The 26,270-nt window shown below is 38.8% G+C and overlaps 1 protein-coding gene across 2 annotated transcripts; it reads left to right on the top strand.

The window, feature by feature from the left end:
• Positions 1 to 5,151: 5,151 nt before the first annotated feature.
• Positions 5,152 to 25,291, top strand: LOC141912511 (uncharacterized). Of its 2 annotated transcripts, XM_074803757.1 has the most exons (11): positions 5,152 to 5,454; positions 11,238 to 11,325; positions 14,958 to 15,154; positions 15,709 to 16,018; positions 16,562 to 16,681; positions 16,878 to 17,029; positions 17,130 to 17,917; positions 18,856 to 18,986; positions 19,352 to 19,431; positions 22,226 to 22,317; positions 23,968 to 24,202. In XM_074803757.1, exons 1-11 carry the CDS (start codon positions 5,331 to 5,333, stop codon positions 24,085 to 24,087), a joined length of 2,202 nt encoding a protein of 733 aa, XP_074659858.1. In that variant the 5' UTR covers positions 5,152 to 5,330; the 3' UTR covers positions 24,088 to 24,202. The 2 variants fall into 2 exon arrangements, with proteins under 2 accessions (XP_074659858.1, XP_074659857.1); XM_074803756.1 differs by lacking the exon at positions 22,226 to 22,317 and having other exon boundaries at positions 23,968 to 25,291.
• The last annotated feature ends 979 nt before the right edge of the window (positions 25,292 to 26,270 follow it).

Below are 26,270 nucleotides of genomic sequence, written 5' to 3'. Positions count from 1 at the left end.
TGTTTAACAAGTGAATTCGTTTTGAGCGGGGCGCTCGGAGTATCAGTATTGAAACACTCGCACAGTGCCGCCTGCGCACAGTTTTATCCGGTACAGATTAAATCAGTTTACGGGTGATTGATTTACATTTTACTCCGCCGAGGAACATGATGTGAATTGATCAGCGGATTTAAATTCACACCTGCGTTTTGTTTTAACTATCACTGTCTCATTCTCGCTCCCTCTCTCCCCCTTCTCTTTCACTATTTCCCCTCTCGTTGTCTCTTTCGCAAACTCTTACTTTCTCTCCCGCAAACTCTCTCTCTCTTCCGCAAACTCTACTCTTTCACTCCCTCACAATCTCCCTCTCATTGTCTCTCTTGCAAACTCACTCCCGAAAACTCTCTTCTCAGTTTTTCCCTCCCTATTCTCCCGAAAATTTGAGTGTCGTCTCGAGAGCATCTATGACAACTGCAATAACGCGTGCCTGATTTAAGTGTGAACGCGCTCTAATCAAGTACGTGCTAAATTTGAATCCACCCTTTGGCCCGGGCCAAATATCCGTACGATGGTGGCTAAGGTATCCATATCGCGCTGGACCGATGACCATTAATGATGATACATTCAGAACGGTACATAAGAGTCATCGTCATTATAACGCGCATATTCATCATGGTGTCTAGAATAAGAAATGTACATCAAAAAGGAAATCGGAGCTTGTTTTGTCAACGATGCCCGACAGCTACCGGCCCGTATAATCAACTAATGGTTATTCTAATAACGCGGACAATGGACTTTGATCGGTGTCGAATAAGATGTCCGTACGAGAATGATAAGTCGAGTGCAGATAATATAGCGGAATTTCCGATCACTGAAGAAAACCACAACGGACAGTAATAACGATGAGACATCGGTAAGCTAGTGATGTCATCGGTATAGCTCAATTCAGACTTATCCGCTGGTAATTTTCATCCTTTCGTCCTTGGTTCATAGTACCGAATAACCTTGACCGATATAATGTTTTATCCAGGGAGAGAGCGCGGCTGCGTTGCGAACACAGCGGAGTTTCCCGAATATTTCTCACGTCGATTTTTCAGTGGGATTTGTTCAATGATGATTCTACGAAGGTGATATAATTGTATACATATATACATAACTCGATGATAACTAAAAATACGGTACGTATTTTTTATCGATTGACTTTCGTTGTTTGAAACTTTTCGATAAAAGCCGATGTAAATCAAGGCCCGAATAGAAATGTTTAAATCCCTCAACCGAATGGTATACTCGATGGCATTAGCGGGTTAGTGTATCCAAAATGTTGGGAAGAAGAATCAACCAAGCACCTCTTAAGACTGACTCTTCAACAAAGAATGAAACTGATGGCTGCTGGCTGGCTGGCTGGCTGGCTGGCTGGCTGGCTGGCTGGCTGGCTGGCTGGCTGGCTGGCTGGCTGGCTGGCTGGCTGGCTGGCTGGCTGGCTGGCTGGCTGAAGAAAACACTCAGAAGTTACGGTGCATCTTTGTGCAAAAAAAGCTAAGAAGGTCGCGTACGACAAACACAGAACTTTACAGATGAATCTTGTACAGTCCAGTCAGAACATCAATATGAGCTTGTAAACGTTTCGTGAGACAAACAACACATACAGGATCAACACAGCGTCGTCCAGCTCACACACCACATTACAACCGCACTTTCATATCGGCTTTTTGCAACATTTCGCGCCCCGGTCACGTTTTCTACCCAGAAACTAAACAGTCGATTCGATTCGTTTCGATCATCATAGTGACTAGTGTGTTTATTGTTCTGGTAGTTTCCATTGTACATAACGGACAGACCAGAGCTTCCATTTCTTCACCCAGTCCTGGAAGTATCTGTTTCCACAGTGACCTCCGTCACTCTACGATCCTAGTGGACCCACGAGTCTGAGGTACATCAGACACTAAGATTCTTGATGAAAGTGGACCCATCTGTGGCACATCAGACACTAAGGTTCTTAGTGAATACATTTAGCGCCGCGATAGATCATGGATTATTCGTATTTTATGGTCCATGGATGGATTGACCTGTAGCTCTGGGACAATTTGCTTAAAGGTGTTTGAGTTAATAACATCTTTAGCCAACTTTTGGACAACTGTTCCCAGAGGGCAATATCCATCCATGGTCTGTTCGGGGAGAGAGCCGTGGCTCAGCGGTGTAGAGCGTCCACTTCGCACGCGGAAGGCCCGAACTCGGAACCGTCAATATGGTGTCGGTCACGTAACAAAAAAGCAAAGTAAAAGCAAACGTTAAAAGCCTCCATCTTCAACCTAACACTTTGAATATATGTGATGGCGATCTTACGTCATAGATGCTCTTATTTCCGGAAGTTAAAATCACAAGAGAATTTGATGACGTCATGGGTCTCACTGAGACGGCTATCATTTGCGGAAGCTGAATTCGATGAGTTCATGGATTTTTCATCATGGAGGATACCAATATCTCTGCAGGGAGCTCAGCAAAAAACATCTCCCTGATTTTGTAAAGGCCAATGGGGAGGTGGTTATGGTGATGGTTGGGTGGATGGTAAATGGCTGGTGTTGGTGGCGGTGATTCTGATATATCGCGTGTTGGAATTTTATCAGATTTGTCACCTCGTAATAAATACATGTCCATCGAGGCGAACAATTCATTTCCGTTTGAACACATATCTTACACAATACGAGTATCGATCGGTGCCAGTAATCTGACGGTTCGAGATGATACTGATTTCACTCGCGTGTGTCCCCGGGGCAGATCGATGTCGATATTATTCAACCGTGTGATAAATTGTTCGCGGCCGGCCTGCCACGCGAAAAATTCCCTATCACGCCTGTATGACATCATGCTGACGTGTGACGTGCCGGGCGCTGGGAATAGTGAGAAAGTTTATCCGTGTATATGCGACAAGCCGTTATACCCATTCTGACAATCAGACACCCATTCTGACAATCAGACACCCATTCAGACAATCATACACCCATTCTGACAATCATACATCCATTCATATTGACCACACCTGACGATGATCTCTAGTGTGAGATCGAAACGTCGTGTTCTTATATTTTAGATTGTTTCAATAAATGAATTCTCGATTTTAGATTTCTATTAATTTCTAAATAGTGGGTTTTTATCTTATTATCTGTTCACCGCGTTTGAGTGTGGTTATCGTACCATTCTGACCATTGTACACCCATTCTGACAATTGTACACCGATTCGGACAATCAAACACAGATTGGGACATTCAAACCCATTCAGACAATCGTACACCCATTCGTACAATCGTCCACTCATTCTGACAAGCAAACACTCATTCAGTCAATCATATACTTATTCTGACAATCAAATACTCATTCAGACAATCATACAGCCTTCCAGACAATCATATACTAGTTATGACAATCAAACACTCATTCAGCCAACTATATACTAGTCAGGACAATCAAACACCCATTCAGACAATCATACACCCATTCAGGTAATCAAAAGCGAAAATCATGAAAAACAAAAATCGCTTTCTACTAAGATTAGTCGAATGCTTCTTGATAACGGAAACCCTTAAATTTCCGCAAACAATTTTCTTTTATTCACGAAGCCCAACGAAGTCTTGTAGATTTACAGCTTGTCTCTCCGTGACGATGTGCCCAGAGGCATCGTGTATATGTCGCACACCACGACCGAAACGGGCCTGGAACTTGAAGTGGCAAGAATCCATCATATCTGGCGATAAAACTGTTTTTGTCTCTCATTTTCCGGGCAGGCGTTCGATGACTGATTGGTCTCTGACAGAGAGAGCTTTATCAGTGAATCATGAGTTCACAACTCTTGTAGCTGCTATAGATAAGTAAATCTGTGACGGAACCTGTCACTGGGCATTTCCTTAGAAAAATATAATCTAATCTAGTTGTCTTCGCCAGTCGACCCTGGCTGTGACAGATTGCGTGATAATTGACTGCGAAAAATATCACAAAAAGGACGTTTTATTTGTTTGTGAAATATTTATTATCTGACGCTCAGTTATCACGACTAGGGGGAGGGGGCACATGAGCAGCGCTCTGATAATCTATCATCATTCAACCTCTCAATTGATATCTCATTCATCACCGGACCAGTCACTTGTACCGTTTTACGTCGACTCAACAGTCACAGCCTCGTCGTGTTAACTTTTCATTACCGTTTCTTCAGGAATTGAGCTCCAAAACTAGGAGTATGTGAGCGGGATCATTTACGTATTTGCCGGACTGGTTTCAGTAACTGATGGTAACATGTATTCGAGGTCAAAATAGACTTAGCTCATTGTTATTTGTAATGTTCACTACGTATTTGTCATTTCACATAAATGAAAGTCGTTGAACGTGTTGATTGTTGATCGCGTCTTACAGTCGTTTTTAAGCGATGCTATTTACGCAATGGCGAATGCGTGTTCTGTGAATTAGATCGCCAAACTATTTTCAAAATCGAAGCCTCTGTTTCGTTCTCGGTAGGTGTGACTACTGGGTTTGTAAGAGACGCAAAAACAAGTATATAAATCGAATCAATCATTCAAATTAATAAGAAGGAAATTCAAAATTTCGAGATCGAAAATTAATTAGTCATTAGTTACTGTTTCTTTATTTCTAAATAGCTAAGTTTGAACGATTCCATCTGACGTTGGTTGTTGGTGGAATATATTGGCTTCACAAAGACTTCACGGCGAACTTTCATGCGAACATGACGTGAATATACGAATTTGACGAAATCTATTTCAGCAGTCCACGAGAAGTGTGTAGAAAATATCCGCGATCTAGAAAATCTGTTTCACTAACATTTTGGAAAGATTCACTTCTATATCTATCTTCAAAAATGAATCGCTGGAATGGATATAGAAGTTATCAATCCGAAATGTCAAAAAAATATCTGAAAAAGATTTCTTTAGTTAAACCTTCATATCGCAGGTCTTCTGCACGTTTTACTTTCGTCGATATTGTGGGACTCTTACGTATGAATACGAGTTTTACTTTTGTGCGAAAAACGTAACGGGGGACCTCAAAGACAAAATCGACCAAGACAATTCGCTCGTCGAGGAATTATGATTTATATCGAAGTGAGTGTACACGGTCGAAGAATCGAAGCGTTTTCTTTGCCAGACGACATTAGCGCGCGCGAGTGCTGTTTGTACACACAGTAACAGTGACACTCGTGTACCGAGCGCGTGCGGAGACCAAACATCGGCGGCGCGTTATGGAAGCGTTTCTCAGTCAGACCAACGTCAGTTACTGAACTCGGAAACTTTGGAATATATTTCAACTCAAACGCGTTAGATAAAACTGTCAAGTGAAAAACATCAACGACAATGTCGTACGATCAAGTGGTTTCGGTTATAGATAAACCGCCTTCTTCGCGAACTACCGGAGAAATAAATGCACTGATACCGTTCTTTCTTAAGAAATCGGAGCTGTTTAAATCGCTAAAAACCGGTAAGCAATTAAAGCTTTATTGAAACTATCATCAATGATTGAGGGCTGTAGATTTGACGGGATAAGTATCTCTTAGAATATCTCTTAGATTGCGATGGAGACTTTTGTGATGGCAAAGTTGCCGCAAATATCGTCGAAAATGTATTCTAATTTCAGGACTGTTACTTGGTAGAAATAGAATATCTATAGTTTTTAGCCCTAGAAAATAATCAGTTAGATTACCGTTGAGTTGAGAGAACGGTATACTTTATGTCCGTATAGCAGCGGTAAAAAAGAGACATTCAACGTTTCGATGTCTTAACTGTTATCAATCAGTGATTATATCAGTAAGTTCTAAGTGTTGATCTATCAACAAGCTGCGCTATATGTTTGTATATCATTCGTGGTGTAATTCATTTTCGTCCCGATTAACGATCGATTATCTTGGATTTTGCGGAATTTTTCAGTTGTCAATTCAAACCGTTTTATCAGATAACAGTTTATTAATGTGTGTGCACTAATTTCAGCTAAGAGTAACATACAAACACACTGCCTACTGCGCTGATATTATACTTATTAAAACCGATATAATTCTTTCCGATCAGAGGCCAGATTGTTCAGGGGTTGGTTAAAGATAACCGGCGGATAGAAAACGTGATAGAAATTGACTGTTTTTAATTTTCTTAATACCAACATTATCCGCCGGTTAATTTAAACATAGTCTCTAAATCGAATTCGTTTCGGAGTCCATGATTTAAACGAATATTTGAGCAACTACGACACTTAAATATCGATGTATAATTTATATCGAGCGTTTTTAAACCGCTAATTCTTAGTTTAACGCTTCGAATTTCGTTTCACCGCGCAGGTTTTCATTTAAACGCGGCGACTAAGCGGGTACGATGTTTCTTTTTCCCATCGGGAAAGAGGCCAGAGAAGAACCTTCGACCAAGAAACTATGTCGCCACCAGGGTTTGAACACTTAAACCCTGGATTGACGAGACCAGTGACCGGCGGCGTAAACCACTCGGTCACTGCGCCTCCTGCGACATACTTAAAGTGTTTAATTGTTTAAACTTAAAATCTGAAGTGTATCGGTCCATACGCTATTCATATTTAGATTGAGCCCATAAACACGTATATACCTAGAAGATTTACAACCTTAAGTGAAGACATAAGAGCTATAAGTAACATAGTATAATATAGTATACATGTCTGGGGCAGTGTCCGGTTGGTCAAGCAAAATACAAGACTTCATTTTGCGCTTTTATACCGGGGTTATCTAACGCAGTCGGCAAACCTATAGGTCTGATGTTTATTGCGATTTCGTACATTGCACGTATACGTGTGTGACGCCATATCTCGTTTCATAACCGTATGTTAGGTGTCCTAAACATATTAATGGGTCATTATTAATAGATCAACGCGACAGGAGGCTCGAATGGCAACATACTTTGTTTCATTCTTCGTTCAACTATATCAAATGAATACCCTAACACCGCCAATTCCTACTTTAAGATAAGAAAAACAAGAGGGGGGGGGTATGATTTCGAAATTGGAAATCGAAATCGAAATATAGTCGAATGACATTTTTTTACTGTTCTTATCAAGGCTCCAGCGAGAGACAATAAACATATTGTCTCTGCTCATTATTGATATCATTTTATCATAGGATTATCGAATGGAATATCGGGTTATAAAGTCGGATGTCAATTAGATATCAATACATACGTCACATCAGTGTTTCCCGAAGATATTTCAAATTTATGATGAAACAATGATCTTTGTCGTCAGTCGGTTGAAGCTGAGCAGCCGATCTGTATCTAACCGCATAGTTACTTACTGTTGATCTAGTTGATGTACGGGTTTCGACTCCTAAATGATTTAATACGAGTATTTGTCATGTATAAATCGATAGCTGGTGATATTGATACTAGATACAACGGTTGTCCAAATCGTTGCTAACAACAGTTTTCTCTATCTTCGCGATACTAATGTCACACACGGGTTTAAACAATATGGATCGAATCATCGCAATGAGTGATGCACGATGACCACCTGTGTGTCAAACATAATCATGGACTCTAAAACGATGCAGAGTCCACGACGTAACAAACCAACGAGATTTACATCACGTAAACCAAGCATAAAAGTTTCATCAGTTGCCGATTGGCCGTTTGAGAATAATTTCTAATATGTTGTCATCAACACAGATTTTTTTCCAAATGTACTGTTTTCAAAATGTACGGTTCCAGCTAACAAAAATAATTTCCATCGGCAGAAGATTATTTCAACGCAATTCTTTCTAGAATTTTCTATTCAAATCTATTCTCATATATAAATTACAAATGCCTGCGATTGATTTTGTGATTGCGACACTTATACAAGCACAAATTCTATACAAAGCTCTCTATACCTCTGCAGTGATGATAAAACGTGAATATTTGTATTTCCGAGAGCTGAAACGACGCGCGCGGTTCACCGTAAATACTCCCTATAGAATTCAACTGCTGTAGATAATCGAAATATCAAAGCGTATGGATCAAAATCAGCGATCGGGGTTTATTCGAGCATAATGATAATTATCCCCTGGACACAATTCGATGACGAATGCATCACTTCGATAGGGAATAATTTGATGACATTACTTTTAATCTAAAAAATAGGGATTGTCCCTGTTATTTATTTGATTGGTAGATTTTATTTGATTCGGTGTCCCTTACAAACCCGCCACACGCGGGCGAAACAGGTGGTTTGATTTTGAAATCGGAAATCTAAGTACAGATTCAGTCGTGTGATCGGCGGTGGAATTTACAGATTTTTTTTCTCTAAAGCGAAGGAGTACATAATTGGAAATGTCGGTGACGTTTATGAACGAATAGGCGAATGGGTTACGCGCGGAAGAAATAACCCGATTTATCGAGTACATGATTTTAAAGGATCATTTATCTACTTTATAATTATCTATCAAAGCGGCATTAAACTTCTGGGTACCGTTCATTCGTTCGGCCATAATCGCAATAACAGTAACACACATAGCCGACCATAAAATATATACGCGCTAACTGAAAACTATAGAAAGCGTTAGGTTTCTATATAGTTGTTGTCAACGATTCAATCGACGGCAACCTGTAAGGTACTATCGCTTTCAAATGGAAAAAAAACTATCGTTATTTATTGCTATGTCAGGCCGAGAGAAACCTGCTATTTCTTGCGCGAGGACATTCTTAAATCGTTCCTTATGATATATACGGCGTTATTTCAAATATGATTGATTATGAAAAGAAAGAATGAAAAGACAGTTTTGACGTTTCGTATGAATGTTTTACTCGTATACTGGCAGAACGGCATTATTGGGAAACTTTTTCTCGAAGAATATATGAAGAAACATTGATTTTCCCAAAATTTTCTAATACAGACGTATTAAGTTCATATACAGTTTAAAATCACCAGTCTTAAAAGAAAAACCAAGATTGTAGATTATGACTGCAGTGAACTGATATAGATCTCAGTATAGTTAACGTATTTTTGTTCCTCTGAAGATGAGGTTTAGTGGTTTAGTTTTACCCTCGAAACTGTGAGAAAATAAACTGTTTCTACAAATCTACTGTGGGTTTTTATTCATTATAGATTATTATTTCGTATTCAATGGCAAATTTCTTATTGTTATTATCAACATCATCATTATTATTATATTGTTTACCATATTTGGTGCCTTATACTGCCCTAAGGCGCTTAGACATAAAACATCGATGCATAGTAAAAGCGTGGCTAAGCATGATCTTGAATGAAAATCGAAAATAAAGGTTTTAAGGGCTGATCTAAAATAGATAATAAAGCTATCATAATCCATCAGTAGAACGATAACCACACTCAAACGTGGTGAACGTATAATAAGATAAAAACCCACTATCTACAGATTAAAAGAATTTAAAACCAAGAATTTGTTTATTCGAACAATCTAAAATATACAAAATACACGACGATCTATCATTAGTATTTTTGTCAGGGTTCAGTTAGTAAGGTTATAATAATCTATATAAGTTGATATTGGGAGACTTGGAAAAAGGCCGGCATTGGTCATTAGCCCGTAAGAATAACCCCAAACCGAATTTTGATCCATAACACATAATATTTTTACCGAGTACTTTTCAGATGGTTGTTTTCTTAATTTCAAGCACTATCGCTCACTAGTTACAGTTTCAAAGGAACACACGAAACAATACGATACAATATATAATCCGTTAACGCCATACTTCCGCATGGAAATTCATTAAACTTCGATACAAAAGTATTTATTTTACTCGATTTCATACTGTTTGCTTATCGTGTTCCACGTCGCAGATTTACCAACTAACCATAATGGACAAACATTTATTTTCTAGCCTACTCGTCGTGAGTGAGCGAATACGTATTCAATTTATTGTGTGAATAAACATTCAACTATTAATTCATTACTAAAGAACCACAGTTCAATTTTTACTTTGTTATTCGCTTGTAGAATTGATCATTTCCTCTGAGAGCCTCTGTTGATAATGACGTGACGGACCCAGAGCTTGGAAATGTTCTATGAAATAGATTTTATCCTTTTATCTGAACACGTAACAGCCCAGAGTTTGTTTTTATCTCATGAAATAAATTCTATCATTTATTCTAAGCGCCTAATCGACCAGGGCTTATTCATATTTTATGAAATAAATTCTAATCATTTCATCTAAATGCTTGCGTAGGGATCATTCATTTATTACGCGTAACAAATCTGCATTTTTCAACCCCTTGACGTAACATATAACGACCCCTTATGTCGGGACTTCTGCAATTTATTCAACCAATACTGTCAGCACTTTTGTGTAGTAGTTTTCAGAACTGAAGTTAAGTACCGGAGCTTTGAAATATACCGGTTAATGAGTCCTTTTAACTGAGCCACTTCAGACTCACTAATGAATATCAAGCGGCTACGGAATATGTCGTCGATGCATGAATTCGATCGCTGTGAGTTAAAGCGCAATTTATAAGAGAATCTATCATTCAGTAGGTAATAAATACTGCTGCGGCTTTGAAATCGTGAACAATACGTAACCAGGATGTTGGAGAGCGGAGGGAGTGAGGGGTGTGCTGGGAGACTGGGGAGGGGAGGGGGAGCGAATTGAGCCATAGCTGTGGACACCCATCGGACCTTGGAGTAATCATTTTGTCAAATGATCGGACGAAGAAGCCAAATAGGAAAGACAATGGGGCTGCATAGCGTGGTCGAACGCGGGATGATTTGGCCCCAGTCGAACTGGCCTAGACCAGACCCGAGTGAAAAATTGCCCGAGAGAAAACTTGCTATAATGCTATAGAAATGCTATAATATTTCGTACGAGCCGGGTCTGTGACTTTTTTGGTCATTCGCAGCTAAAATGAAGACAAAATACACCTGTTTGCTCTGCGATCCCCTGAACCACATATTTCAACTCATTTTGAATGGAATTACTGCGCTATACAAATTAACATTGTTATTATTATTATTATCATTATCATTATCATTATTATTGACTCGTCGAATACGACTATAAGGTCTATTGTAAGGTGGACGTTTTTTGATCGGTGTTTAAATTCGTCGAAACGCTAAAAATAACTCTGCGAGACTAATTAGTGGTCAACTTGAGTTCAACTTCACCGGAATTCCTGTGAGCGCATAATGAGGGTATCAATAATAGCTTTTGGTGCCGATATTCATACCGTGACAAAAAGCTAAATAATTGCCATTGACAAGTTTAGATATAATAATTGGTGATCCGTCTATATTTTTCTTCCTTCAGATATTCTGATCGATATCATAAGAAACTGTTTGTTCAAAAGAGTCGAAAGAGACTTCGTTCTTATAAAACAAGGAGAGAAAGGCGACTGGTAAGTATTCGATATGAGACGTTCGTGAAAATGTTCCGCAAATAGCGGAATCGCCAAATAAATTGAAAATTTGTGAAATTCATAGATTTCTTGATGTCACCTTTGATGTGGAAACATAAGTTATAGCTGGCCAAAAATCCTTTGATAGAAAAAGTTGATGTCACGTATACATTTCAAAAGATCACCACTGATAAAACACTTTATCCGTGTTGCGACGATAAAATAACTAGAATCCCACAATGATAATGAAAGACAAAGTCCGAAAATATTTTCCAGAGCCATTATCATTGTGTGATTCTCGTTGTTTTACATTTCAAAAGAATTTCCCAATATACCTCAATAATCTTATTGGTTCGAAGGACCAAACATTGGGTACCTTTCTAGTTAGTTATTAAGACTATATATGCCAAGACGGTGAAATAAAGCCCTTCAAATCGAGTTGTCATGTTGTCCCGAGAAATCTCAGAAGTGTCTTTACGACACTTGTATGTAGTTGATTGTCAAAGTAACGAGAACGACTTTTATGACAAATCGAAGATACTAACTACGTGTGTGCAAAAAACAGAGTAAAAAAGAACCAAAAGAATTATACACAATATTTTTGGTTTTGCTGTACGTCGTTCGGATGTTTTCGTTTCCCAAGACTAACCCTATTGGATAATATATGAACGATCTAGGCTGCATTATATATACCTGGCTTAACTAAATTTTTTAAAAGAAATTTAACAAGATTATAGGGAAATCGTTATTGCGCATTAGATTAATTCCGTTAGGATTAGACAGTATAGCTTTACGTAATTCTAGCGGTTGATGAACGATTATTGCTATGAATCTGTGGCGGTGGCGTCTATTCATACACAGGGCCCCGCGTGCAAGCGGCTGCTATATTGACTAATCAATCAGTGAGTTAAACAAAACCTTCCATCAGATTTTCCAGTTACACCTATTCAGTCGTCGGTTCATTCATTTCCGCCCTCGGATCGATCAGTAATCTGGCTGAATCATATAAACTGAGTATCAAACTCGCCCACGGAGAATACAGCGACACTAATACAACCATAGTGTCTACATTTCAAAGCAACACCCACCACGAATTACTTTTTGGATCGATCTTTGCGAAGAGAATTGCCGTACAAAATATCTATTTTTCTAAATAAAAATAATTAATCAAATCAAACAGACATTTGTTGCGCAGTTGAAACGAACGAAGAATCCTTTTTAAACGACTTATTTCAATGTTTTAATTCATGAATATGATAGGGCATTGTTAGAGCACGTTTGCAATCTGACTGGTCGCTGACTGGAGCGCTGGTAACTAAAACATTCTAAGTCGATCTACCTCTACGACTACCCAGGTTTGATCCTTAGGTATGCACATTAATAAATTCAAATGCTTTCATATTTATTCAATAAGAATAGAAACCCCATAACGCGCACCCCCGATGGGAACCGCGGAGATACAGTCTGGTGTCGAAACTCGCATTCAACATTCGTACGAACAATCAAACCTAGTCTTCTGGCTATATGTGCACTTAGTTTTGTAATGGCTTGAGGGAATCGATTTTAAAAAAATTGGGTTCGGCATTCATTCTAACCCCGGCCCTAAATGAAAACGTTTCGTCAAATGAGAAACTTCAACAGTTCTACAACAGTTCTACAGTTCGTGCTGGCGTGTGTTGCGTGAGAACTTTAATGTGACGTAGAGTCACGTATCGCGTAACACGCTGGTCCTACTTAAACACCTGGTGAAACTTAAACAAAACTTTCGTTTTTCGCGTCATTTCAACCGAAAATATTCGCTGTGAGAATTAATTAGTTGCCCTGCAGTGCTTTCCTAGTGCCCTCGTTATTGTCGTTTTCGTGTAGGCCTGCGGTTAAAAATGGGCCAAATCAGTAATCGCTTTAATGCGTTGAGCTTTTAAAGCTTTATCGTGCAACATGGGGAGTTCTAACGCATAACGATGTATGAAAGCGTGTTAATTGCTGAGAAATATTTGGCATATATTTGGCAACGAATTTAGGAAAATAGTCGGAGAATTGTACAGGTCTACCGGTATAGACTCAGTTCAATCTTATCTATAAATTCAAATGTTGAACCAGACAGTAGAAGATGGCCTGTTCGCTGTATGGCAAACCAGGACCACCTCAGCCGCATAGCTAATCAAACGACTTATTAAGACCCGGTAGTCCTAGAAACCCGTAGGTGTATAGATTATGTAACAACGACCCGTCTAAGATTAACGACACTTTTTGACTCAAGGCACAACTATACATGGCACGGCATGCCGCTCTGATAAACCTAAAAATTCATCCGGTCTGAATCTATTCCTGTCTGTGCGGGGGTAGGTTCATGATGACACGACCTGTGTTTATGACGCGAATAAATACGATATAAAATTGCTCGAATATTCACCACCATCGCATCGCATCGGAATGTTAATAATGTGTCTTGCGATGATGTGTGTTTGTTCACTGAGTTTTATCACCACCCGTAGTTTGTTTTGCGGAATCCTAGACAACGGCGGAGCTACCCCGGTACTGATCTGCCTGTCTCTATCGGGTCGTTAAGATCGTCACTAAATCAAAGTATTTACTGACATAAACACAAACACATCATTTAGAATCGGAAAACTGTTTCGCCGAGGTGCTAATCGGAATTATGTTTTTTAGATAGAAGGTCGAGGTTCACGCAAATCAATCAAGATGAACCGATGAGTCTCTCATGCACCGTTACTATATCGAAGGATGCTTCTAAGTTTCCTGAGTCCAGTGAAATCTCTTTTTAATGAGAAAGATAAAAGATGATGATCTTCTCATTTGGAAAAACATCGCTCCAAATTTCACGGTTGAAATTTCACTGTATAGAGTGATGAGACAATAAGCTAAAACAGTAGATACGATAGTTTCGTATGTAGCTAATCGATTGAGCGGTAAACCTGAACTACGGAGTTGGGCCAAATGATCACCCGTTGGGCTGGGAGCAGCTTCAGTTTGATTTGTGGTTGTTTATATAAGATAACCATTGTGTATTGATGAAAAAATCCGTCTAGTATGATACCGTGTAACAATGATATACGATGAAATCCCGCAAAACAAAAAATGAGTCCAAAATGTAAAATCATTTTCAGAATGCTACAATATTCCTGAAAGTTCAATACATTTTTTTCTCAAGGACGCATTTCACACTTGCTATTGTATGGTGATTGATTCGGGCCACATTAAAAAAGGAAATATGACACTTGATTTTTACACTCTTTTTTAAACGTCGCGTTAATTAAAACGGAAAAAGATGACGTTCGAAAAAGAGCACGTTAGAATTAAAAACTGGACTCAACGTAGCGTTAAAACGAAAAGTGAAAAATGTTTTTTAAAAATGGTGGAGCATGAACGTCAGATATTTTTTTTAAATAAATGTGACCCGAATCAGCCGCTATACTTTTGCGTTGTGGTGGGATTTCATCTTGCAAACCTCTGTGCTCTAACCACTAGACCACCGAGTCATCCAGCGTATGCCCGAAGAAGACTAGTAAGAATACATCGAATAAGCTACTAGCTCCTCAATGAAACATTTCAGACTTTTGTATTGTGGAATCTTAGCTGATTCGAGTTTTTTCTTCTACATCATTTTCTAGTTTCTACATTATACTGAGCGGGAAGGTTGCTATATATATCAGTAATGCTTTAGCGGATGAAGGTAACCTAACCGGAACTGTAGACGACGAGGCTGACGACGAAAGGGACGAGTTGCTAGGCGACGAAGACTTTAAAAAGGAAGAGAAAAAGAAACCGCTTGACCGATCAAAATTCGGCAATTATATCGCGCCATTGGGTAGGTGCACATCTCAACGGCAATTTACATTATCGCATTTCATGTCTCTACGTCTACTAACGATGTCCGTTGAAAATTAAAATCCAAGCTGGACTTAATGTTAGAATAGCCCGTAAACTCGTGGAGAATAGATAATAAGTTTAAACCCAATCAATATACACAGAATTTCAAAGATTAAAAACGAGTTTATAAAGTGTTTTTATTTATAAAAAAATTAGAAACAATAAACGATTAAAATCAAAATACACGACGTGCTGTATTTTCATATTCTATTTTTTGACAAATAGAAATCGATTTTAATCTTGTTAATCTTGTAGAGTTGCTTTAAACTTACAAGGTGGACTTAAATGATTGAATTCTATTCCTATTTCGAATAATTCGTGAAGGAATCAGAATAAAGATGAAATTATACAAGTAATACAAATTTGATAAACACGTATTGAGATCAACCTTGAAATCAATTTCGGAACTTAATCTATGTACAATATATACACGATTAGAAACGTCGGATTTGACATTGAATATATTTTGCTAATGGTTTTCTTATGTATCAGATACGGGAAAAAGTTTCGGAGAATTAGCGCTGATTAATAAAGATTGCGTTCGAAACGCATCGATCATCGCTGATGAGACAACCGATCTGGTCGTGGTCGATCGCGAGTTGTATAACCGATCATTAAAAGCTGCTCAACTGGCTGAGTTCGAGGAACGGAACACATTCGTGTCCGAGTGTCCGTATTTCTCTAACTGGCAACAGCGGTTTAAAAAACAAATGGCGATGAGTTTAGTGAAAGTGAAGATACCATACGACGGTTGTATCGTGAAACAAGGCGACCCAGTTGTTGGACTCTACTTCGTATTAAGGTAAATAAATTCATCTAAAAAGTTGATTTTAGGTTTGAGACCCGGAACCAGTGAGAGTTAACTCAGTACTCAGCACCCGGCCACAGTCCCACCACAGTTGTGAGTTGGAGTTAACTGTGAACTTAGGATCCAGTTCCACAGTTGTGAGTTAGATATCACTCTGTACTCAGGACCCACTGTCCCACAGTTGTGAGTTAAAGTTAACTCTGATCTGAGGATCCCGTTCCACAGTTGTGAGTGAGAGTTAACTTTGAACTCAGGATCCAGTTCGACAGTTGCGAGTCAAATAAAACTTAGAGCTTTGTGGCACGGGGTCATGCAATGCAAGTTTCTAAGGTTATACACAAAATTAGTTCATTTTCGATGTTTTAGACTCACATTTAGAACCCACAATCGTGTGGAACGGGGTCCAGTAATTCGAGTTAAAAAAGTTGATTACAATCATGTTTTTTTCGAGCGCTAAAAAGATGTTCTAATCTCCTTTCGAACGTCAGACGTTCGTTTCTCATTTTGAATTTGAAATGGTTTCGTAATCATTTTCAGAGGTCAATCGAAAGTAATCATGGACCCGACTCAACACGAGACTCAATATCCTCAGTACTATCCGATTGAGGATTTTGAAGTGAACGCCGAAAGAAACGAGGAACTAGAAGAGTTATTGAAGTCAGTCATTCTTTTTTTTCAATAATCATTTTTTCCCAAATTCAAAACTGAACAATGCAATGAGTCATTATCCTTATCACAGGATAGTTATTTGAAATAAACAATGTCGCGAATTTTCACCCTTGATGTCAAATCTAAGAGCCACAACTGTGGAAGTGGATCCTGTAACTGTTTATTTTTTTGGTGTCGTTTCCAGCTCAACAAAAAAGAAGCAATCGTTGGCTCCTGTTCAAACCGACGTCATCAGGGGACCACCCAGCGCTGAGGTTCTCAAACGACGCAAGGGGGCGCTCGAACACCGACGAAAAATATACGAAATATGTGTCATAGGCCCGCGAGAAGTGATAGGTATCAGCATTAAATTATTATCTAACACTGATATTATTCTTTTTAGAAAATCTAATTAATTAGACCGATATATACTAATTTTCATTTATCAAAATTGAAGGTGATATGGAACTGAGTATGGAACTGCCCACGTATATGCAAACCCTGCATTGTATGCAGGCTACGGAGGTTTATAGTTTAGACATGAAAAACTTCGAACGACTCGTATCCAGGAAAAACCCGTGGACGGTCGAAGCGATGCGAAACAGTGCCGAGGTGAAAATTGAAAGTCGAGCGATGCGTTTCGACAAACATATACCTTTACTAAACGCTTTAATGCACAAGATAGCCGACTCGCATTTTCAAAAAGAAAAACAACACATGCCCAAAGAGGATAAACCGAACTATCTGGAAATGATCTCCCCGCAGAGGGGGCCTCTGATCGATCTGTTCGGACCCGGCACCGTATTTTATCGCAATCGAATGCGCGAGAAAGCTCGTCGAGAGGCGAAACGAAAAAATTTCGGATTCCAAAACCCGGCGGCAGTGAGTTGGGGGTTGAAAATGGCAGCGTTGAGTAATATGGTAAACGCGGCTAGCGGGGCTAATAATTTGGGGGACGATAATTTGAGTCTACCCCGACTGACCACACTGGTCTGTCATAACGATCAGAACCAGGCGACTGGTAACGCGTTCTTGACCGACGTGAACGGCGACCGCGAGGACGTCGACGACTGGGAGACGAGTGACCGGGCTCTATCGCAACTGGAGGCCAGAATCAGACAGTGGCACGAGGTCCTAGAGAAAATCGAACCGCTCCACGCGAGACCGAGATTCACCTACCAAACGCAACACAGCGGAAATAATCCCGATAAGAAAGTAGTGCTAATGCGCAGGTTCCAAAAAGATGTACGTATTGATATTTCATATAGGCAAAAATCTAACAAAGCTTCAAAAATATGTAACACCATAAAAAATCGAAGACTTCGAAACTCCCATGGTTTATATACAGATACCTTCGTGTGATGTGTCATAGGCCTATAACATACGTTTGTCAAAGTGCTGTCAAAGATTAATGTTTGAAATATTTTGTCAAAGAATACTTCTTACCTTAAGTTCTCGTTGAAATTCTGCTCCGCCCAAAGATTTACGAAGAAGGAATTCATTTGAGTCACGTTCATTTCGTATCTAAAACGTGCGTTCTAGAATGAGTCAAGATTAACGAATCTTGTTTTTTTAAACTCATGTCGGCAAATATTCTTCTACGAATTCCTTATCGTTAATTCTACAGTTCAGGGGCGGATCTAGGATATTTGTAGGGGTGCGGGTCCAGTGAAGTAAAAAGGGACCACATGAAATGTAACTGTTATGACGATGCAAGACGCATAACGTCATAGCTCTTACGGCCAACGGCCAGGGGTATATACTCGACAATAATTTTGAGAAGAATTTGGTGAGATCTGCAAAAAGTTGAACAATGAAATCCACAAAATAAATCATAATATACACAATACCACGACCACAATCACAATACCATCGTTTATTCATCACGAGAAAATACCACTTCTGTTTGTTTTATATTGACCTTAATTGAAAAAAAATGTCACTTAGGATTTCTTTTTGGGGGACCTTCAAACTTAGGGGGGGGGGTTCAGGACTCCCTTGGACCCCACTCTAAATCCGCCCCTGCAATTGGAAAAATGAAACCGCTTCATCGTTAGGTTTTTACGCCGCTATTTGAGAAATCTCTCCTGCAATACGTATTTCGTTGTTCTTTTAAAACAAATCATAAAAAAAACAAATCATTAAACCTCACGAAATTGATATCATTTTCTTACGTGGTATAGGAAACAATGAAAATTGCCCCCGGGAAGAAAGTTGTTATCAGAAAACGGAAGCCTAATAACGTGATGTTTAGACGACCGGTTTTCTCTGATGGCGAAGAAGATGAAAATCACGACAGGTCACCGATCAACAGGTTAGAAATAAACAACCACGATCTACCTTATGACTGGTCCACATAATATCAGCTTGAAGTTCTGGTTAAATCCAATTCTAGTTATAACTCTCCGAGCGAAGGACTCCACCGATCATGATGCGTCCACCAATACCACCTCTAGCAATTAAAACAAATAAAATAATCACATAAAAATTTCGCATATAAATTTCATCCATCATTCATCTTCTGGTCGTTTAAATGAATTCTGGGATAAATCAAGGACTTTAGGAAGGTATGAAAACATCTGGAATACTTTCAATGTTGCATTTTGACATTTGGAACTGTTCCAAATCTTTTTCTCCAGAGTTATTTTTCAAATCGTCGACTTTCACTCATATTTCCAGATATGGCAAATCATCGAACAGATTGGCGATGTCCGAAGGCCATGCTAGTCAACCGTCTGATACGGAAGGCGAACAAACAGGTATTTATTTTTCGGAAGACTAATTTTCCATATTTCAAATAAATAAAATAGAATTCTACAGCCACTTTCCACCACACTTTATATAACTTTATTTATAAAAGACGATATTAATGAATTAGAAACAAATTTTAGTTTTAAAATAAAAAATTTCCTCCCAAGATCCGTGAATAGTTTAGAGAGCTGTAGCGGTAGTTTGCATCGGCTTCTGCCCCCCTTTAATTAACTTCATTCGTCTCAACATTTCTACTCCATTTTAGTCGATTGAAGCGCGCGGTTTCCTGTTAGTTTATTACATCCTCATTACGGGATGCAATGAAGATTATAAGGTTTAACTGCCTTGTTGTTCCTGATAGTTGAGATACCACCGATCAGAACACCTTTATTTCATAGGATCTTTTCATTCCTCGGTCCAAAATTAGAATATTTTCATGCATGAATTTGAAAGATATACGAATTTTCAAAACACGATAATCAAGTGCTGAATTCAATCATGGACTTCGTTTTAGAGTCCATGATTCCACGTGGACTGCAATACCTAAAACGGTGGAAAAACTTTTTTGGAAGAGCGCCAATGTAATGATACAAGGGGAACTGAGCTGTCTCGCAAGATTCAGCCTCGTTATCATTGTTCATTATTAAATGCCAAAAATATAAAACTGATTTATGTGGTAAACATGTTTTATGTCATGTAAGTTATGTTCCGAGAACATATTTGGATAAACTAATTTCTCCATAAGACAATGAAAAACGGATTCATAAAAACTCAATACTTTAAAACTCCATACTAAAACTCCATACTTTATGTTGTATTTATGTTGTACATTGCATATTACGCTATGTCCTGAAAAACGTACACCAACTTATACATTATCTTGACAATAAACACGACATAAAGTATATAATAACAGTGAATGATTTCTGTAGACAACGAATTACGAGTCTTTTATCGAATTGGAATAGAGTTATTTATATGTACGGCGGTTATGGGTTTACAATGCGTCAGTGAATGAAGTCGTCGAGAGATCTGAAATAAACAGCTACAGTTACACCTGCCTACCGACCGACAGAACAAAATCGACACGCTCTAAAGTAATATAAAAAACAAGCTCCCTTTTAAACGCTTTATTCAAAGGATAACTGTTTATTTTTAGATGGCCCACTTTGATTTTCTATAATGATATTCTATAGAATATGAAAAGATAATTTATGTTTTCTTCACAACTTGCTGAACGTGAAAGGAGCCTTTAATGTCATTCTTAATTTCTATACTTTAAAAATTTATGGACCACCGTTTGGTTAAGCAAATTCCATAGATACCTATTTAAACGAAGTGCCTATCTTCAAAGAAAGTGCTACAAATTCATGATTTCAATAAAAACGAGTGCATGCACTTTTTGAAAAAAAAAATTGACAAATTCTCTTTATCAAAAATGCTCAAAAATCTAATTTTTCTGATTTTCTTTAATATCTTTATTAATTCTAGGTGTGTTCGCATTTTATTTCTCAAATTCTCAAATCTCGCAGTAACCATTGACGATGGTTGTGGGGAACCTTCAGCATATGATTTAAAGGTCATTGGCAAATGATTATTTTTGGAGATTTTCCTATGGTACATCTCTGATAACCTATTATACGTAACTAAACATTGCAATCAAGGTCAAGGTCAAACAAAGTTTAGCCGTACATATATATGTTCACCAGGAGGCGTTTATAGCTAAATGAAATATAGTATTTTCAACTTGGTGTCTAAGCATATCAATCGCGTGTTTTGCCTATGACTCTTCGACGAGTTTTAAGACATTTGACGTTTCCGTGTATGTTGATGAAGTTCGCCATTTTGAATTTGACCCACGAATCGCGAATATAGTGATGAATAAAAAGCACGCCCTAAGTGCCGGGCGTCAGGTCGTGAAAAACGATACCCCCCCCCCCCACCTTCGCAGCATTCAATCTCAGGTTTAGTTGATATTGCTTACGTTTGGAACGATGAAGTTGTCCCATTATTCATCGTGAATATCTGTACGTTCTTTGAGCTGTACGCGATGAATGGTCACTTCTACCCGTCATCACCTCGGTTTTCGGAGCTGTTTATAGGTTTGCCCCATAGGCGTTTGATCAGAGGACGTCGAATATTCGAAGTGGTCATTAGATATTGTCATATTAGTTTCATTTAGCTCCCCAACGCTACTTACGCATATTTTGTTACCGCAATCCATTGCTTGGAGTCGAAGCCTTGAAGCCCCTGACATTTGTATGATTGTAAAGCTCCAAGGTCGGGGGCATTGAATCGTGAAATTGTCAAGCATTTCAGATCCGCTCCTCGAGTCGCCTGGTCCAAGTATATATTCTTAAAGGAAACAGGATTCAAACAACTGCAATAAGAGAATAGTTCTTGAATTTTGACCAAGACATTGATTTTGCCAATGACCTCTAAAAATGAAGTCTTTATCTATGCACCGATGATGGAAGGCATTCAGTCTATTAAAGATTTATTCACGATTTTGTTCCAATGGGAATGATTGAAACTGACGTATGCACTAGTGTCACCCGGTTCTTGGGTCTTCTATATTCTTTGGTGGTTGTTCTTTTAAAATAAACTTCTTATTGAAAACTGAGAGGTTTTGGACGCACTAACGGTAACAAGACGCAGTAACCGAAGGATCAAAAGAAATGACGTATAAAAAAAAACTAAAACGCATAGGGCATAAAATTGAAAAAAAAACTTCATATCCAAAAAAAGATTTTAAAACCGATATCAGCCACCTCTTGTGTCATAAGCGTTCAATTGTTACAGACGAAGACAGATGCGCACGCAACTTCATCAACAACTTAAAACCTTCATCAGCACACGCCGGGACCAGGAAGCACAATGTTAGTCTCAGAAAGGTACGACCAATCCGGTTATCGCTTATCAGAGGTCGTTCATCGAAACCCACTTGCCAGGGATAACTCGAAACTTTACTGGAGATACTGTACGCTAATTTAGCGGTCGACTTGCAGATTAGATTTAACTTGAACCTGAAGTTTAACTGTCTTAAGTTAGATCTAATCCGTATAGCATCAGGTTAAAGCTAACCTCTCTATAAAACCAGCTCCCCCTGGTGATATTTTTGAAATTTTCGCAATTCCAGCGATGATACAAGCTTGGAAAGAAAATTTATGATAAATATTTCTAAAATAACACAAAATCAAAGCACCTTTACTATTCTGTTTAAACCTCAGTTCCACAGCTGTGAGTTTAGAGTCAGCTCTTCAGTTGATGTCTTCATGTCTTGAGTTGATAGTTCATGTCTTGAGTCAAGTTTTAACCCAGCCGAAGCCGTCGTGGGACTGAAAAAGGTCTGATTGGAAAAGTCTTTCTCAATATAACGATGATTCTGTAAGTTTCCCTGGCAAGCGAGGTTGTCCTGTCAGAGGCGTGACATCTCTGAGCACGCTCCAGCCACCAACACACGTAATGAAATGTCGCCTATAGCGTCGAACACTTTTCTAACCGAATCTAACCGCAAAATCTTATTCTAAAACGTTTAGAAGTAGCAGTAACACTTTAAAATTTTTAACTTCACCGGCTATACTTTAAACCTGTATCCAGCAACAGTTCTACTTTAAACCTATATCCAGCTACAGTTCTACTCTAAACCTGTAACAGTTCTAATCAGTTTATTGAAACCATCGATGAATGATCTTTCTTTTCGATGAGAAGGTTACAAAATTGATTTATCTATAGTTTATGCATGCGCTCTTTTCTCGTTTATCGTTAGATTTCTCTTTATTTAGAAACGAAATTCACCTCTCAAAATCTGCAACTCATCTATATTCGTTTTATGTCAAACTCTTTAAGCGTCTACCCTCCCAGTCCGCCTTCCCTCTGATCCACGGACCTTCTGAAATCCGTTGACACATTTTCTTAATCTCTCGATGTGGTTCCCACAAGTCACACAGGAACGAAATAGGGGGTTCGATTCTGAAGTCGGAATCGAAGTCAGACGTATGGTCGGTAGAATTTACATAATTTTTTGTTTCCGCAGGAAATACGCCGATTTTGCCCGCTGTTAACTCTGCCGGTCTTATTTCCCTCAGGTGACGATGTCTCTCGCGTGTCTAACGACCGTTTACATTATCTTTGTACTTGTTTTTCTTTTGTCAATTTTATGACCGATGATGATATGGTATATTAATGTGATGAAGTAGTTTTTGATTAATACTATTACTAGGTTTGCCGTTTATCTAATAAAGCCAACGGGCAAAAAATGTTTGTTTAACCCTTAAACGTCTTAATATGGGAAACTATGAATATTCCAATAGATGGCGATCGTGTTTGCTTGGCTTTTTAAAAAGTAATTCGGTTTTTTTGATTGCCGTTTCAATTTTTTTTGCGACAAAATTGCGCCAACCTGCTGTATTGTCAATTTGTTTGAGAAATATCTTCTTTTTTTGTGTAAACGGATCAGCAGATATCGAATGCGACTTAAATTCAAATATTATTTGATATTCTTTGAAATACATAATCCGTAATTTTTCTTTTCGAAATTTCAGCAATCATCTGCCAGGCGTCACAAGAAACAATATTCAATAGAAGAGTACAAATTACTAAAAGAGGAACTCATACAAAAACAGAGGGAGTTCACCAGATACCTGTCAAAACTAGGAGTTTAAATAGCACTGTACAAGTTCTGGCGCCCGTCGACCATCAGTTACAGGGCACGTCACATCCGTCGCAACGACTAAGAAAATGGCTCGAAAAACACAAATCTGTAGAGAACAGATAGCAGCGGCACACAATATGTGACGTGCGCTTAAAAACTGAAGACTATCCGCTAAATAAAGTCATATACGTGTGTACATGTATACTCATTCCGTCCGGCCACTCAAAGCAGCTGATAAGAATAGACATGTTGCGTGCGTCGCAATCTTTACCGAGGACCAACCGGTTTCTGGTCCGTTGTGTAGTTCCGTCCAGTACTAAAGCAGCTTATAGAATATAATCTAACTCGAGTTAACTATGAGAATATTGTATGCATTTCGAATTCGGTGCATTACATATACATCTGTTTTAAACGAGAATTCCGCTTCATTCAAGATTCCGGTTCGAGGGAATCTCGATGAACGGTGGACATCGTTTACGAATGTTTTCTAGATAGGATAGCGCGCCTAGCTACGTAGCTATGTTGTAATACCCTAATCGTGATTAAGCCAGTAAACGATAGAACCTATCTGTCAAGTTTTAAGGGTATGCACGTTATTCTGAAATACCGAAATAAACCCCTCGGATTCTTACTTTTCCCTATAATCATGTTTTGTGTATGAGTGTCTTTTCTACGGCCCACTTCACATACGTAATCGATATCAAGTCTATGTATTTTTGTATTGTTTCAGTTCAAATAGAGAGAATATATATTTTTCATTGGACTATGGCGGCCCGACAATCCGGATAGGAAACTCAACTGTTTTACCGTTGATAATTCAACTATTTATTTCTATATGACAAAAGGTTATAGGACGTTTTCTAATGGCGAAACGAATTAGGCCTCACTACTAGGAAAATTTGATTCTGTAGTTTATTAACAAATATATGAATAGCCCAAAGATTATCAAACGGTAATAATGATTTACAAGTAAAATAAGTAAACAACTTACGCGAATGGGTCGGAATAGGCCTACATGTGTGATACCCCTTCAAGACCGTCGACTGCTATCGTGGACAGCTGTAATATACCATAGGACACCCGTAGCATTCAAGTGACCATTCACAATGGAAAATCAATCTTTAATCCTTACTCTATGGTATATAGGTTAAATCTCTACATACATACCGCTGCTATTACAAGAGGACCTAAAAAATTGTGTTACACTCTGTATATTTTCTATGTAGAAAGATTTAATAAATATTTTACTTTTTTTAGAATTCGTAGAAAATTCAGTTTTGTGTTTTGGTTGTTTATTATCCAGAATTGCTGTAGTTTTTCGAAGGGTTTTCTCCCTTGTGTTACGTGTCCCAGGACCGGAGCTTTAGAGAGCGTGAGAAATGATAACTGTAGGCTCGAACTGCAATCTAAAAACTGAATCTATATTTTCTGCTATTCTACTCTGAAACATACGTTTGCCTTCCAACAGAATAAATGGTCCTCCTGGTCTCTTTTCTTTTTGATGGTGTTTTAGGTAATTTTTTTAATCTGAAACTCTCTAGAGGCGCATAATGCGCCTTTAGATTTACGGATTATGCGGGGTAATCAACTACTCGCATGCCACAGTCGGAATATTGCCACATGTAGTTAGTTCACATTTTTCCTGCTAATGTTATGTATAGGGGCAGCACCTAACAGTCAAGATCTGGTACAGTCGGCGGGGTGACGAAGACTTAAGTGTATTGTATAGGGACGGATATTTCTTGTAAAAACTGATTAATTGGGTTTTGCAAAGGTCATTGAAAAAATTCATTTCCAGAGCCCAGTTTCACAAAAATGTCTAACCAACTTTTTGGTGTAATTGCTTCTGGTTATTTCATGTTTTCAATGAGGCCAACAATTCAAACTTTTTAACCGTTTTTTCTTTCTGCCCGGACACACTGGGCGATTTCGCCGCCGATTTTATGACCGATTTGATCGCCGACAGACCCGGACACACTGGGCGATTTCGTCGACGACGAAATCAGCGAACAGCGCCGCTTATTTTGAAATGACCAGCTGCTTAGCGCCACCTTTAATAAATCAAAGAGCCGTGATTGGCTGGTTAATACGGCGCTCGAGGCGACTGATCGCCGTACCCGGACACACTGGGCGATTCTGTCGCCGGTGACGAAATCGCCGGCGACAGAATCCAACATGTTGCATTCGGGCGAT

Source organism: Tubulanus polymorphus, chromosome 11 (assembly GCF_964204645.1).
Source record: "Tubulanus polymorphus chromosome 11, tnTubPoly1.2, whole genome shotgun sequence".
NCBI classification, from domain to species: Eukaryota; Metazoa; Nemertea; class Palaeonemertea; order Tubulaniformes; family Tubulanidae; genus Tubulanus; species Tubulanus polymorphus.
The sequence above is the reverse complement of the archived record's forward strand: the minus strand, read 5'-3'. Positions and strand labels throughout refer to the sequence as shown.

What these genes read in the sequence shown, in the direction of transcription:
- LOC141912511 (XM_074803756.1), top strand. Translation starts at nt 5,331, where the DNA reads ATGTCGTACGATCAAGTGGTTTCGGTTATAGATAAACCGCCTTCTTCG. An exon ending in AGGCCCGCGAGAAGTGATAG is followed by an intron (nt 17,030 to 17,129) that starts GTATCAGCATTA and finishes TCAAAATTGAAG; the next exon opens with GTGATATGGAACTGAGTATG. An exon ending in GACAGGTCACCGATCAACAG is followed by an intron (nt 18,987 to 19,351) that starts GTTAGAAATAAA and finishes TCATATTTCCAG; the next exon opens with ATATGGCAAATCATCGAACA.